A 15597-nucleotide genomic window follows, 5' to 3' on the forward strand; every position below is an offset into this window, starting at 1 on the left:
CTTTGTGGGCTGAGGAGTGAAGGCCCTGTGTTCAAGTCTCAGCACCACAACACACACACACACACACCATACAACACACACACACACCATACAACACACACACCATACAACACACACACCATACAACACACACACACACACACACACAATGACCTAATTAAAATGTTAAGTAATCTAATTTCATCCAATTGTACAAAAATACATTGCTAAGGGCTAGAGGTTTTAGGTTTGTGTTTTACTAAACACATGATATTCTAACAATACATTAATAATTATGGTTTGGTTTTATAAAATCAGGAAAACCTTACAAACAAGCAACTGTATGAAAACCAAATTCTGTTAAAAAAAAAAAAAACACAGGCATGATTTTTAGGGTAAAATGTACCCTAACACAGTTTAGTTCTTAGTACATGAGGTAGAGAAAAATATATGCTCAACAAAACACTAATTTATCAGGGGGAATTCCAAATTAATAAGTGATTTGCTCTTATCTACATATGACATTTATTAAGGAAAAAAGCATCTTGAGGGACCAGGACCATCTTAATCTGTCAGTGAAATCAGACAGATGAAACAGTACAAGAGGAATGAAAACTGTCTTCTTCCACAAAACCAAGTCTAGGGATGCAAGTAAAAATGCAAATAGAAAGGCTGTCACAGCAGTCTTCACTGTAGATGCATTCCAAAGCTCCATCCTGAGGCAGGGGTGAGGGGTTTAGGGGAGACAATCTTCCAATCAACGTTTTACCTTCAATTCTTTGCTTCACTGACTTTGGATGGTTTGGCAAATTGGGGGTCATCACACTTAAAGGAAATGCTGCCACAGCTTGACAAGTGCAATCTAAGAAGATAATATAAACTCCAAATGCCTGTGAAGCTTTCTGTAGTAGTTCCCGTATTCTATCCCCAAAAGTTATCACATTTTAAATTTAAGCCTTTCTTTAGGTGGTATATTTTTAGCAAAAGCGTTATCCAAATTATAAGATAATTAAGGTAGCACCAAAAACCATATACCTAAAACCTCGAGTCTTGTTATTCTGGCGATTTGGGGTGGGTATGTAAGTGTACTGTGTAAAAGGATTAACTTGGTTTTAGAACATTTTGAATCAGGTTTTTCAGTCAGTTCCCAACACACAGGATCAGTACATATTTAAGAACCTGTCTTTTTCAGATAGGATGCTGTTGGCTACCATGACATTTCAGTTAAAAACAGGCCTAAAATTGTGCCACTCTCCATACTTCACTGATAGGTGATTGTAGATCCATGCTCAGCCAAAGCTGAAAATAGCTATGCCACACCTTTGACAGTTCCCAGATTTCAGCTTAGGATAAACAGAGGATAAATGTTAGGATAAATGTTCTGTCCAACATTACTTTTGTAATTATTCTCCAACAAAGAATACTTTCCATGAAAATACTGTAATTGATGTTTTAATGTTATACACCAGAACAAGATTTAAAGAAAAAAAAAGGAATGTGGAAAAAACAGGCATTATCTTAGTTTTAAAGAAAGAGGCCCAAATTCTCTGGTTTGAAAATTAGAATTTGACTCTTTCAAAAGAATCAAAATGGGGCTGGGCATGGTGAGGCATGTCTTTAATACCAGCAACACAGGAGGCAGAGATAGGAAGATCATGGTTCAAGGCCAAACTGGGCAAAAAGTTATTAAGACACTATCTTAAAAACAAGCCAGGTGTGGTTGCAACACATCTGTAATCTCAGCTACTTAGAAGGTGGACGTAGGAGGATCCATGGTCCAAGCAAGAACACGAGACCCTATCTGAAAAACAAGTTAAAAAAAAAAAAAAAAGGGCTAATCCTTAATATTTCTTTGGATTTTCTAATCTGATTTTGACTAAGGTCACACCATTCTTAAGTAATTGAAAACTTAAGTTACTGTCTTTTTGTCTATTTCCACCCTGTACTGATATTTTTAAGGTTTACATTAACTCAACATAAAGGAGTGCAATTTATCTAGAAATTTGAGTATTGCTGTCAAATCAGGAAATGTATTTACGTACTTATCTTTCTTTTTTGGTGATACTGAGGGTTAAATTCAGAGCCTCATGCTCCCTAGGCAGGCACTCTACCACTGAGCTACACTCCCAGCTCAATACTTTTTCTATCTTAAAAATAAAACTGGACTGTCATCTCAAAAGCACAAACAACAAACAAAAGAGAACATGGCCTGCAAAATGCTCTCTGTGCTTTAAAAAAAAACATAAATACTCGTAATTTTTCAGCAAATACATTCCTGGATCAAAAATTATCATAGCAAACCTTTTAATTATTTATTTTGTTTCCAGCATTACAATCTGCTATCAATTCAATCTCAGTAGGTTTTACCACACTGACCTCCATAGATAGGCAGCTCACATGTCAAGCACTCACCCAGAAGAGAAAGCAGCAGCCACCACTCTTGCAGAAATAGTGCGCACTGCCACCTGGACTTCCTAAAGTGCATATGAGTTTTGATGGAGAAAGCTGTAGTTTTCCACTAAATTTTCAATTACTGAATTGAATGTTTTTTCACCTTGATGCCTTATAGTCATTAGAAAGCTATTTACTTTATATAATATATAATGGCTAACATTATGCTAAATGCCCATTTGTAACTACAAGAAACTACTATGATATACAAAATCACAACCCCAGTTTCAGTGTAAGAGATTTACTTTTCTCTCTCAAAGCAAGAAATATCCCACAATTCAAATTTACATAAGTAGTGCCTGCTCTTAAATAAATTAAAAATAAAATGCTGTTCTTTACATAAGATTAAATATTCCTAGTCTATTTCACAGAATATTAAAAATGTTTATAAATGCATTAGTTCCCAGTAAATAAACATTATGGCACTGAAGCCAGTTTACAAAAAAAAAAAAAGAAATGAAAGGAAAAAGTCATCACACTGGCCAATGCAAAGTCTAGGGATATTTTATGCCTCCACACTAGAAAAATCAAGCCAAATAAGGAGGAAAAAAATGAAAAACTAAGAAGTTTCAAAAAGTGGCAAATCCTCTGACCCAGAAGACAGTAGAAAGAGGTCCTCATTCAATTCAGTAACTAAGCCATTTCTGGAATGAACATTTGTGGATATGAGGTTAGGATAGTGCAACTCTGTGATCAGGACAAAATCAGTAAACAGGCATAAATAATTTCCACACTGGATAAGAAAAGACAGACTTCAAAGCACACTGACAAAAATCACATACCAAGAGTTAGCCTGAATATTTAAGATTGGCAGATTCCGATGGAGTGAAATCAGTAGACAAAAAAACTAAAAGTTATAATCCTATGGATGCCACGTATATTTACCCATATGAAGAAAGGAATCATGATTGCAAGGTACAGTATATACTTGCTAAAATGAGAAATTGTGAAAAATTTAAGTAACCAAAATGTTCCCTATTAAAGCATTAAAAACATGATTAGAAGAGTTTGGCTTCTGTGGCCTGTTCAATTGCTCTTTACATAAAATATTTCCTCCATCTTGAAAAAAAAATGGCTTCTAGATGGTGCTGACTCCTCTTCAGTGTGGGAAGAAATGAGCTTTAAGAAGTGGCTCAACAAACTTGTCTCCACGGCCCCACCAAGATGATTCATTCTATCACGTTTATAGTATCTCCAAATCTACATGCCGAACTTCTGGATTTCGTTTCTGGAAAGAAAAATGCACATATTATTCATAGCAAAACAAAATCTTTTGATCACTAGAGTCACTGAAAAGTTTGGTCAAACTACTTTACTGTTGCACAAGAGTAAGAAACATTTGCTTAAGAAAAAAGTCAATAAGTAAATAGACACACTATAATATAGACAGTACAGTTAGTAGTCCCACCTCTCTGAGTTTGCTCATGCGTTCATTAATACAAAAATGCTTTAAGGATCTAATACACACCAAGCATTGCAAAGTATTGGAAAAAAACTTCTTCATGATGAAAAGCAAATCACTGAAAAACAGTAATATTCAGAAATAATAAATTCCTAAACCTTATTTGATATATTTTAATAATTTTTATAGTATTGGGACAGGCACTATGCTAGAAAGTTATGATTGTTAAATAAGACTGTTCTCAACCCTAAGGGACTCAGTTAGACATAGAGATAAGTAGAACAATATTCACTTATGATTTTAAGTAGTATAGCTAATAATAGTAACAGTTAACATTTATTGGGTACATGTGTGTAGATTAAGTACTACACTAAAGAGCTTTATGTACATGTGTATGCATTTTAAACTCTTGCTCATACAATCAAGAAAGATGTCACTGAGGATGCGATATGTAAGCCAGGTCTGAACATAGTGAGTCTTCCAGATAAGGGAAGAAGAGTGCCTAGACAAAAAAAGCAGCATGAGCAAAGGCAGAAAGTCTAGAAAGTAGGCACTAGCACTATGAAACAGTTAAGCACAGAAGTAGCAATAAATGCAGGGTGAGAAATAAGGCTAGAAAAACAGACAGCAATCAGCTAAAAATCTCACATGCTAGTTTAAGGAACTTCGTGAACAACAAGCAGTATTTGCCCTCAACAGACTTATGCTTAATGAGAAGACACAGGTTAATAAATAAGCAATTACAATACTGCCACTACAGAGCAAATAAAGGTTTAGGGTTTCTTTTCTCTATGGGCATACAAAGGAAGGATACGGAACTCAATTTGAGGGCAATTAAAAATTCAACTTAACATGGGAGAGGGGAAATACAGGAGAATGATGGAGGGGGTGAATTCAACTATGATATTATAGGAACTTCTGTAAATGTCCTAATGTATCCCCAGTACAACAGTAATTTAAAAAACAAAAAATAAATAAATCTTATATATAATTACATTGTTATATATATAACATAACATTATGAGGATAGAGGATTAAAAGGACTGTGGAAAAGACCAAATCTACACCTAGTTTTCAATCAGGAGAAACAGTGTAAGATTACAGAAATATGGCATGTAAATAAAAAAGAAATACTGCAAGTATTAAAAATGGTTATCTCTGGGACACAGACTTAAGGAATGAGCAGAATGAAGCAAGTGATACTTATTTTTGTTACAAGCTTTTCAGTTGGTTGTACAAACTTTGAACATTTCCTATGATGACATAAAAGTAATGGTAGGTAATATGTTGGCACTTTTGCACAATTTAAGGTAAATGGAACAAAACAAAGTAGTAAAATGCATCTCAATCTTTGAGTATACTTTTAAAAATACTGTGACAAAATGGGAATGCTTCCTATCAAAGTATGGAATCACAAGGAAAGCACTTCTGTGACTGCTTGACTGTAAGCGGAATAAACTGCTTTTAAAAAAAAATCAGAAGGCCATTTAAAAGATCTGCATAACTCAGTGAACCATTATTTTCCAAAATGCCAATTTACGATGCTATAGAATTATACATGGATAAAGGATCCATGTAGAGTACAAAGATAGACTAATGGATTTTAATATAACAATGCACAGTAGAGACTTAAATCTTACCCAAAGAAAGGTCTGGCCTTTGCCCTCTGTTACTGGGAGGTGAGTTTCTAGGCCCTTAAAACATCCTGCTTAAGGGTATCCTTGTTTATCTGGAGGTGTTGGCCACCAAAAGGGCTAAAAGAAAGACTTATGATGTGGGCTTTTAGTCATATGGTATTTGCTCTATCCCTGGAGGGGCTAAAGATAAAAGGTCAGGCACTCAGGCAGTAAACCCCGGAGCTCCAGTGAAATCTGTGGACATCAAGTCTTAGATGAGTTTCCCTGGTTGGCAATATTCCATACTGTCGCATTTCATTGCCAGGAAAGAAATCCTGTCCACAAACACACAGGTAGGGGACAGCTGAAGCTCCGAGTTTGAAGCTTTCTTGGACTCTACCCTATGTGCTTCTTTCCTTGGTTGATTTTAATCTGTATCTTTTATCCTTCCCCTTCAATATACTGTAGCTATGGGAACGGAGCTGAGTGGTGGAGAACTTGTCTAGTGTGTTCAAGGCTCTAGGCTGACCGCACCAAGAGAAGAGAGAGGGGAGATGGGAGAGGGTAAAGGAAGGAAGGAGGGAGAGGAGAGTAGGAAGACATAACCATAAGAATGACATCATTCAATTAAGTCTGCAAGTCCTTCCCTTTTGTCTTTCTCTAGAAATTTTCAAAAGACTTCTTATTTAAAAGCAAAACACCATTGACTATTTTAGAAACTAAGCAGGCAGAATAGTGGTTAAAAACACAGAATCTGGCCTGGGCCTAGTGGCTCATGCCTATAATCTCAGGTAGTCTGCAGGCAGAGATCAGGAGGATCAAAGTTCAAGGTCATCACAGGCAAAAAGTCAGGGAGACCCCAACTCAACCAGTAAAGCTGGATATGGTGGTACATACCTGTCATCCCAGTTATGTAGGAAGCATAAATAGTAGGATTGTTGCCCAGGCCAGGGCTGGAGACACGACTTAAGAGATAGAGGGCTTGCTTAGCAAGCTTCAGACCCCAGTACCACCACCCCAACACCCCCACCGCCACCCCCACACACACCCATACACACACAGAGAACTGAACAGCAAGTTCAAATCACAACCCCCTAACTCATTGGGTAAATTGTCTAACTTCTTTAACCCAAAACATTTTTTGTCTTTAAATACCTACACATTATGGGTTTACTAAGACTACACAGTATGCATGTGATACACTTAGTACAGTCCTTGATGCAGAAGTACTCAAAAAATACTTGTTATCACTACATTAATTTTTACAAACATACTTACTTTCAGTTCCTTCTCAAGTCTATCCACTTCAGCTCCTAAAGTATCAATAATATTTTCTCCATGTTTAAGCATAAAGGTCTCTAGTTCTTCAGGAGTTTTCACTTCTTGAATTTCCTATAAAGAAAATAAAAGCAGGAAAACATTTAAAGAAAAAAAAAGCCATATTGGTACATCAACAATTCTCTCTATAACACTATAAGGTTTAATGAAAAAATTTCTCAAAAAAGAGAAAAACAAACATTTAAGCCACAGGCAATGGACTGCCTATTTCCAAAACAATTCAGTTCAAGAAAACTCAGTATAATGCTGTATAAAGGTAGCACCACAAAATTAGGGACAAAAGAATATTCATGAAATGGTGTTGGGACAATTAACTTCCTATAAGGAAATAAATATTAAATCTTTACTGTGGTCAATTAAATAAACAATTTCATGTAAAAAAAGACCTATGGGTTAAAAAAACACAACACATTTAAGAAGAAAAAAATGAAACATTTTGTGATAATGGGATAGGATTTTTTGAAACAAGACAAAAAGCAGAGGAAAAGAGTACACACTTGACATTAAGAACCATAATAAATCTTCATACAATAAACTAAGGAAAGGAAGCATACATGTATGGGAGTACCTTCATGGCATTATTTCTAATAGTTTAACATTAAAAGCAATATAAATGTTCATCAACTGGTGGCAGAATACATAAACTGAGCACACTCATAGGAAGGAATACTATATAACAAATAATAGTAAATTATCCAGAGCTATATAAACTAATAAAAATGAATCTCAAAACTACACTGTTATGCAAATTATACACAGATGAGCAAAGTATAAAATCATTTATGACGATTTTAAACATTCAAAATGTTACATATTATTCTAAAAATGCTGATAAGTATAAAAATCTAAATAAAGAGATAGGTATCAAATTCAGCCTAATAGCTAATTCTAAGGATGGAGGAAGAAGAATGGGATTTAGAAAGAAAATGGGAGGCTTGAACTATTGTTTTGTAATGATTTCTTTCTTTGGGGGAGGGGGCTGTGGGAATTGAACTCAGAGCCTTAAACTTGCAAGGCAAATGCTCTACTACTTGAGTCACAGCACACCCCAACCCTGACCTCTTTGCTTTCTTAGTTTGTTTTTCAGATAGGGTCTTGTGCTAACTTTGACCAAAAAAATCTCTGAAATCTGAAACATTTCTGACTCCTAGAATTTCATATAAAATATACTCAACCCATACAGCAAAATGTTAAGGTCTGACAAAGGCAAGGGTAGTATCTGTAGTTCATTATGTTGTTACCTTCTATAAATTCTCTTTACCTACAGTATTCCCCCCTTATCTGTGGGGAAGCCCTCTAAGAACTTAGTAAATTCCAGAAATCACAGACCATAGAGCCCTATATACATAAACGTACATAGCAATGATAAAGTTTAATTTATAAATTAGACACAGTAAGAGATTAATAGCAATAATTGGTAATAAAACAGAAAGATTATAAAATATACTGTCATAAAAGTTACATGTGGGCTGGTGGCATGGCTCAAGTGGCACAGTGCCTGCTTAGCAAGTGCAAAGCTCTGAGTTCAAAAATAAAAAGTTACATGAAATTAGGTGGTTCCCCCCACACCCTCAACCATCACAGGGTTGTAGGATATATAGCACAGATAAGCTGGACAAAGGGATGATTCCCATCCCTGGGGGACTCACAAGATTTCATTACACTGCTCAGAATGGCGATTGAAAGCGTATAAATAATTTATTTCTGGAATGTTCTTTTGTTGTTGTTGTTGTTGTAGTACTTGGGTTTTAACTCAGGGTCTCATACTAACTAGGCAAGCACTCTATAACTTGAGCCATTCCACCAGCCCTGTTTTGTGTTGGGTATTTTCAAGATAGGGTCTTGTGAACAATATATTTGCCTAGGACTCTTTTGAAAGTGATCCTCCTGATCTCTGCCTCCTGAGTAGCTAGAATTACAGGTGTGAGCCATCAGCACCCAGCTGGAATCTTCTTTACTAGTTTTGGACTGAGGCTGACCTTGGTAACTGACACCACTGAAAGTAAAGCAATAAGGGGAGAGGGGCAGAGGACACTGCTGTATTCTTAATGAAAAAAAGCACAGATTCTGGATTCAGAGAGATCTAAATTCATATCTAATGTTATATGTATGAGGAAGAAACTTTAGCCAACTTAATCAATCTCACTGTGCCTTAATTTGCCTGTATCTTAGAATGAAAATGTGATCTTTTTATCTTACAGGGTTGTTTAGATAAAATAAATACAATGCCTGACATATAAAAAGCATTAAAAACTTAGTAAATTTGTTTTTCTTTCTCCTCCAACACAATCTATGGTAAATAAAAGGTTCTCTGTCAAATTTTGGGATCTAGGAAGTTGATAGCTGAAGTGACTTTAAGACCTATAGAGAAAGATTTTACTTAAAAGTAATTTTCCTAACCACTGGCTACAGAAGGAAATGATAAATATAAAAACTTACTTGCAGCATTTGGTCAAAATCTTGTTTTTCCAAATATGATCTTGTAACAACTCGTCCATCAAAATCAACTTCTGCCTTAAATCTTACTTTGCCTAATCCCAGATCTGTGGCTTTAACATCATGAATTGCTCTGCAATCAATAACAATGCATACAAGTTATATGCACATACATACAAATACATTTCTAATGCACAGTGTCTAGAACCCCCACTAATGATAAATATGGACTACAATGGCTTTGGAATAGTCAACAGTAAGTGTCTAAGGTTCACCATCCATGTAGGTTTTTGTGCATAATGCCATACAAAGGTGCAAACTTAACTAATATTTGATGGTAGTTTACATACCTGAGTTATAAAGCCTGGGAAGTTTTTAAAAATCAACTCTACATTGTTTCTCTTCAAGTCATATAAAACTTTCGTCTTTTAAAAATCAACTCTAAACTGCTTTTCTAAAATGATATCATGCTATCTCAAACCTTTGTCCCCATATATCCACTTGCCAATTTCATAAATACCATTTACCAAAAGAAATTTGTTGATAATAATGCTTCAGAAGATACACAGCATTTTGTTTTTGTTTTTTTGCAGTACTTAGGATTGAACTCAGGATCTCCTGCATAGTAGAAAAGCACTGTGCCACTGAGTTACACCCAATAACCTGTATATTCACTAGCTTCTAAAATCTTCATCCAACTCTGTGAAATACTTAGAACAGAGTCACTAATAGCACATAAGATTGATCAGACAACTAATTAGCTAAGAAATCTATAAAATGCTTAGTGTAAAACCAACTTTAAGGCGGGCATTTAATGAACAGCTTTCATAAAATAAGTAAGATGGCATCTTTGTTTTACAGATGATAAAACAGTTCCAGAGGAGCCTTAAGTGACTTGCACAAGGTAATTCACCTGGTGAAGATCAGATCAGAACCCCCCCACACCCCAGCTCTTCAGACACAAAAGCCTGGGAGTCTGATTCAACACTCTGCCTCCCAGAGAGCAAAGTAGATACTCATGTTTTCATCCCTCCTATCCTAACCCTCAAGAATCAAATCTTCCCTAAAAAATGGCTAAGAAATTCTCCTTTCAATGATGATCACTAAAACCTCTTCTCCTCACAGGATATATAAGAAATAACACAAGAGATTCCAAGATGGCGGCTAGAGGGAGGAAGCAGAAAGCGAGCCTCCTATAGTGAAATCTTGGAGAGACGCTGGAGACACACTTTGCAGGCATAATCACTGAGAAAAGGCATAACTTTGACCCCTCCACATCTCCAGCCGGCGCAGAGAATCTCCACTTCACGTTAAACGGAGAACTGAGGAGGCCCCCGGGGCCGCCAGTGGCCAGCGCCCAGATGGCTTGGGAAGACGCGGACCAGGTGAGCTTCGCGGTACCGCGGTTCCCCACAGACAAGCCTGGGCCAGAGCAGCATAGCCCCCTGGACAGACTGACCTCCACCCGGGGAAAAAAGAAAAACTGGGTAATAAGCAATAAGAGCAATAAAGACACGTGGGAAAGAGGGTGGGGCGCCCTGAGCACTGAAGATTGGGGGAAGGGAATCCTTCCCGGGACTGTAAATAAACAAGCCAGGCAGGAGAGCCTCTGGCAGGAGCGGGGCCCGCCCCCAGCAACCAGGAGCAGGGAAGTTTGTGAGAGTGGCAGAGGGAGGAAAACTCCACAGGAGAGGAGGGAAGACGCACCTCCTGCAGGAACTGTAAATAAACACGCAGGCCTGAGAATGCGGGTGCAGTGTCACCTTTCCTAGTGCTTGGAAAGGGGAAAGCTTGTAGCAGAGGCTTCCGCACAGGAGAACAAGCAAATCCCAAAACAAATAGAAGGAGAGAAATAATAAAAATAAGAGCTGAAATCAACGAAATAGAAACCAAAAAAACCATACAAAGAGTTAATGAAACAAAAAGTTGGTTCTTTGAAAAAATAAACAAGATCGATAGACCACTGGCAAATCTGACTAAAATGAGGAGAGAAAAAACCCAAATTAGTAGAATTAGGAATGCAAAAGGGGAGATAACAACAAACACCATGGAAGTCCAGGAAATCATCAGAGACTACTTTGAGAACCTATATTCAAATGAATTTGAAAATCTTAAAGAAATGGACAGATTTCTAGATACATATGATCATCCAAAACTGAACCAAGAGGAAATTAATCACCTGAATAGATCTATAACACAAAATGAAATTGAAGCAGCAATCAAGAGTCTCCCCAAAAAGAAAAGTCCAGGACCTGATGGATTCTCTGCTGAATTCTATCAGACCTTTAAAGAAGAACTGATACCAACCCTCCTTAAACTGTTCCATGAAATAGAAAGGGAAGGAAAACTGCCAAACACATTTTATGAAGCCACTATTACACTTATCCCAAAACCAGGCAAAGACACCTCCAAAAAGGAGAACTATAGGCCAATCTCCTTAATGAACATTTATGCAAAAATCCTCAATAAAATAATGGCAAACTGAATTCAACAACACATCAAAAAGATCATTCACCATGACCAAGTAGGCTTCATCCCAGGGATGCAGGGGTGGTTCAACATACGAAAATCAATAAACGTAATAAACCACATTAACAGAAGCAAAGACAAAAACCACTTGATCATCTCAATAGATGCAGAAAAAGTCTTTGATAAGATCCAACACCATTTCATGATAAAAGCTCTAAGAAAACTAGGAATAGAAGGAAAGTACCTCAACATTATAAAAGCTATACATGACAAACCTACAGCCAGCATTATACTTAACGGAGAAAAACTGAAACCATTCCCTCTAAAATCAGGAACCAGACAAGGATGCCCACTATCCCCACTCCTATTCAACATAGTACTGGAATTCCTAGCCAGAGCAATTAGGCAAGAAGAAGGAATAAAAGGAATACAAATAGGTAAAGAAACTGTCAACATATCCCTATTTGCAGACGACATGATCCTATACCTTAAAGACCCAAAAAACTCTACTCAGAAGCTTCTAGACATCATCAATAGTTATAGCAAGGTAGCAGGATATAAAATCAACATAGAAAAATCATTAGCATTTCTATACACTAACAATGAGCAAACTGAAAAAGAATGTATGAAAACAATTCCATTTTCAATAGCCTCAAACAAAATCAAATACCTAGGTGTAAACCTAACAAAAGATGTGAAAGACCTCTACAAGGAGAACTATACACTTCTGAAGAAAGAGATTGAGGAAGACTATAGAAAGTGGAGAGATCTCCCATGCTCATGGATTGGTAGAATCAACATAGTAAAAATGCTGATACTCCCAAAATTAATCTACATGTTTAATGCAATTCCCATCAAAATTCCAATGACATTCATTAAAGAGAATGAAAAATCTACCGTGAACTTTATATGGAAACACAAGAGGCCACAAATAGCCAAGGCAATACTCAGTCAACAGAACAATGCTGGAGGTATCACAATACCTGACTTCAAACTATATTACAAAGCAATAACAATAAAAACAGCATGGTACTGGCACAAAAACAGACATGAAGACTAGTGGAACAGAATAGAGGACCCACATATGAAGCCACACAACTATAACCAACTTGTCTTTGACAAAGGAGCTAAAACTATACGATGGAGAAATAGCAGCCTCTTCAACAAAAACTGCTGGGAAAACTGGTTAGCAGTCTGCAAAAAACTTAAACTAGATCCATGTATATCACCCTATACCAAGATTAACTCAAAATGGATCAAGGATCTTAATATTAGACCACAAACTCTAAAGTTGATACAGGAAAGAGTAGGAAATACTCTGGAGTTAGTAGGTATAGGTAAGAACTTTCTCAACGAAACCCCAGCAGCACAGCAACTAAGAGATAGCATAGATAAATGGGACCTCATAAAGCTAAAAAGCTTCTGTACATCAAAAGAAATGGTCTCTAAACTGAAGAGAACACCCACAGAGTGGGAGAAAATATTTGCCAGCTATACATCAGACAAAGAACTGATAACCAGAATATATAGGGAACATAAAGAACTAAATTCTCCCAAAACTAATGAACCAATAAAGAAATGGGCAAGTGAACTAAACAGAACTTTCTCAATGAAAGAAATTCAAATGGCCAAAAAACACATGAAAAAATGCTCACCATCTCTAGCAATAAAGGAAATGCAAATTAAAACCACACTAAGATTCCACCTCACCCCTGTTAGAATAGCCATCATTAGCAACACCACCATCAACAGGTGTTGGCAAGGATGCAGGGAAAAAGGAACCCTCTTACACTGCTGGTGGGAATGTAAACTAGTACAACCACTCTGGAAAAAAATTTGGAGGCTACTTAAAAAGCTAGACATTGATCTACCATTTGATCCAGCAATACCACTCTTGGGGATATACCCAAAAGACTGTGGCACAGGTTATTCCAGAGGCACCTGCACACCCATGTTTATTTCAGCACTATTTACAATAGCCAAGTTATGGAAACAGCCAAGATGCCCCACCACCGACAAAGGGATTAAGAAAATGTGGTATCTATACACAATGGAATTTTATGCAGCCATGAAGAAGAACGAAATGTTATCATTCGCTGGTAAATGGATGGAATTGGAGAACATCATTCTGAGTGAGGTTAGCCTGGCCCAAAAGACCAAAAATCGTATGTTCTCCCTCATATGTGGACATCAGATCAAGGGCAAGCACAACAAGGGGATTGGACTTTGAGCACATGATAAAAGCGAGAGCACACAAGGGAGGGGTGAGGATAGGTAAGACACCTAAAAAATTAGCTAGCATTTGTTGCCCTTAACGCAGAGAAACTAAAGCAGATACCTTAAAAGCAACTGAGGCCAATAGGAAAAGGGGACCAGGAACTAGAGAAAAGGTGAGATCAAAAAGAATTAACCTAGAAGGTAACACACACGCACAAGAAATTAATGTGAGTCAACTCCCTGTATAGCTATCCTTATCTCAACCAGCAAAAACCCTTGTTCCTTCCTATTATTGCTTATACTCTCTGTACAACAAAATTAGAAATAAGGGCAAAATAGTTTCTGCTGGGTATTGGGGGGGGAGAGGGAGGGGGCGGAGTGGGTGGTAAGGGAGGGGGTGGGGGCAGGGGGGAGAAATGGGCGAAGCCTTGTATGCACATATGAATAATAAAATAAAATAAAAAAAAGAAATAACACAACAATCTGAATCCTAAGAACAGAGATCTGCTGGACAAACAAGTTTATAGTGAAACTCCAAGTGCTATTAAAACAACTGACCCTAATTTATGCAAGCTACTAAGTCCAAAATTCTTTATCTACATAGTAAGCTGTACTTATCAACTGATGAACTAAGAATGGTTGAATACAAAATTATAATGCTCAAGTTAAAAATAAAACTTCATTTGATTGGGAAGAAGTTATATAATTTATCCTTTTGCTGTTGTTGGTTTTTGTTTTTTTGAGACATGGTCTCACTATGTAGCCCAGACTGACCTTAACTTGTGATCTTCTTGCCCACACCTCCCGAGTGCTGGATTTATAGGCATGTGCATCATGCCTGGCTAATTTATTCATTTTTTAAAGTATATAACTTCTGTCCTCACAAAGTATTAACATATTTCATTATTTGGCTGATACTTAAGTAGCAGATGATTAACATATTCCCATATACTTTTTCTTTGTGTTTTTTTTTTTTTTGGTGGAACTGGGTTTGAACTCAGGTCTTCACACTTGTAAAGCAGATGCTCTACCACTTGAGCCATGCCTCCAGTACATTTTGCTCTGGTTATTTTGGAGATGGGGTTTCCCAAACTATTTGCCCAAGTTGGCCCCAAACTGCAATACTTGCAATCTCAATCTCCCAAATAGTTAAGATTACAAGCATGAGCTATTGGCACCCAGCCCTATTGCTCTTATAGATAGCTAACCTGCAGACAGGAACCTATTTGAGACATCTAAGATGCTCCCTATGATCAATCCTTGCTCTATCCTGTGTGATCCCCTCTCTTTGAATGTGAGCTATACCAAGTGACTTGCTTCTAATTCACAGCATATGACAAAGTGATGAGATGTCATTTCCAATATCAGATGACTAAGCTGTGACTTTTTTTTTCCTGTTCACATTGCCTAGTGTCTTGTCAGATTGCACACTTTGATGAAACAAGTTGCCATGCTGAACAGGCCCATGTGGCAAGGAACATACTCCTGCAAACAATCATATGAATAAACTTAGAAACAGCTCCTTTCCCAAAACACGACTCAGCCAACACCTGACTAGAGCCTGTGAGAAAGCCTGAAGCAGAGAACCCACGTAAGCAGTGCCTGGATTCCTAACTCAAAGAAACTGTTAGGTAACAAATGCTGTCTAACCCACTAAGTTTTGGGTTAAACTGCAACACAGCAACAGGT

General features: G+C 37.1%; 1 protein-coding gene across 1 annotated transcript in view; it reads right to left on the reverse strand.

The window, feature by feature from the left end:
* Positions 1–363: 363 nt before the first annotated feature.
* The window catches only part of Slc30a9 (solute carrier family 30 member 9), an 86366-nt gene continuing 71132 nt past the window's right edge, over positions 364–15597 (reverse strand). The window contains 3 exon segments of the mRNA XM_074042349.1: positions 364–3658; positions 6727–6840; positions 9226–9355. Coding sequence (XP_073898450.1) covers positions 3614–3658; positions 6727–6840; positions 9226–9355 — 289 coding nt within the window. The 3' untranslated portion in view covers positions 364–3613.

This window comes from Castor canadensis, chromosome 9, assembly GCF_047511655.1.
Source record: "Castor canadensis chromosome 9, mCasCan1.hap1v2, whole genome shotgun sequence".
Lineage (NCBI taxonomy): Eukaryota > Metazoa > Chordata > Mammalia > Rodentia > Castoridae > Castor > Castor canadensis.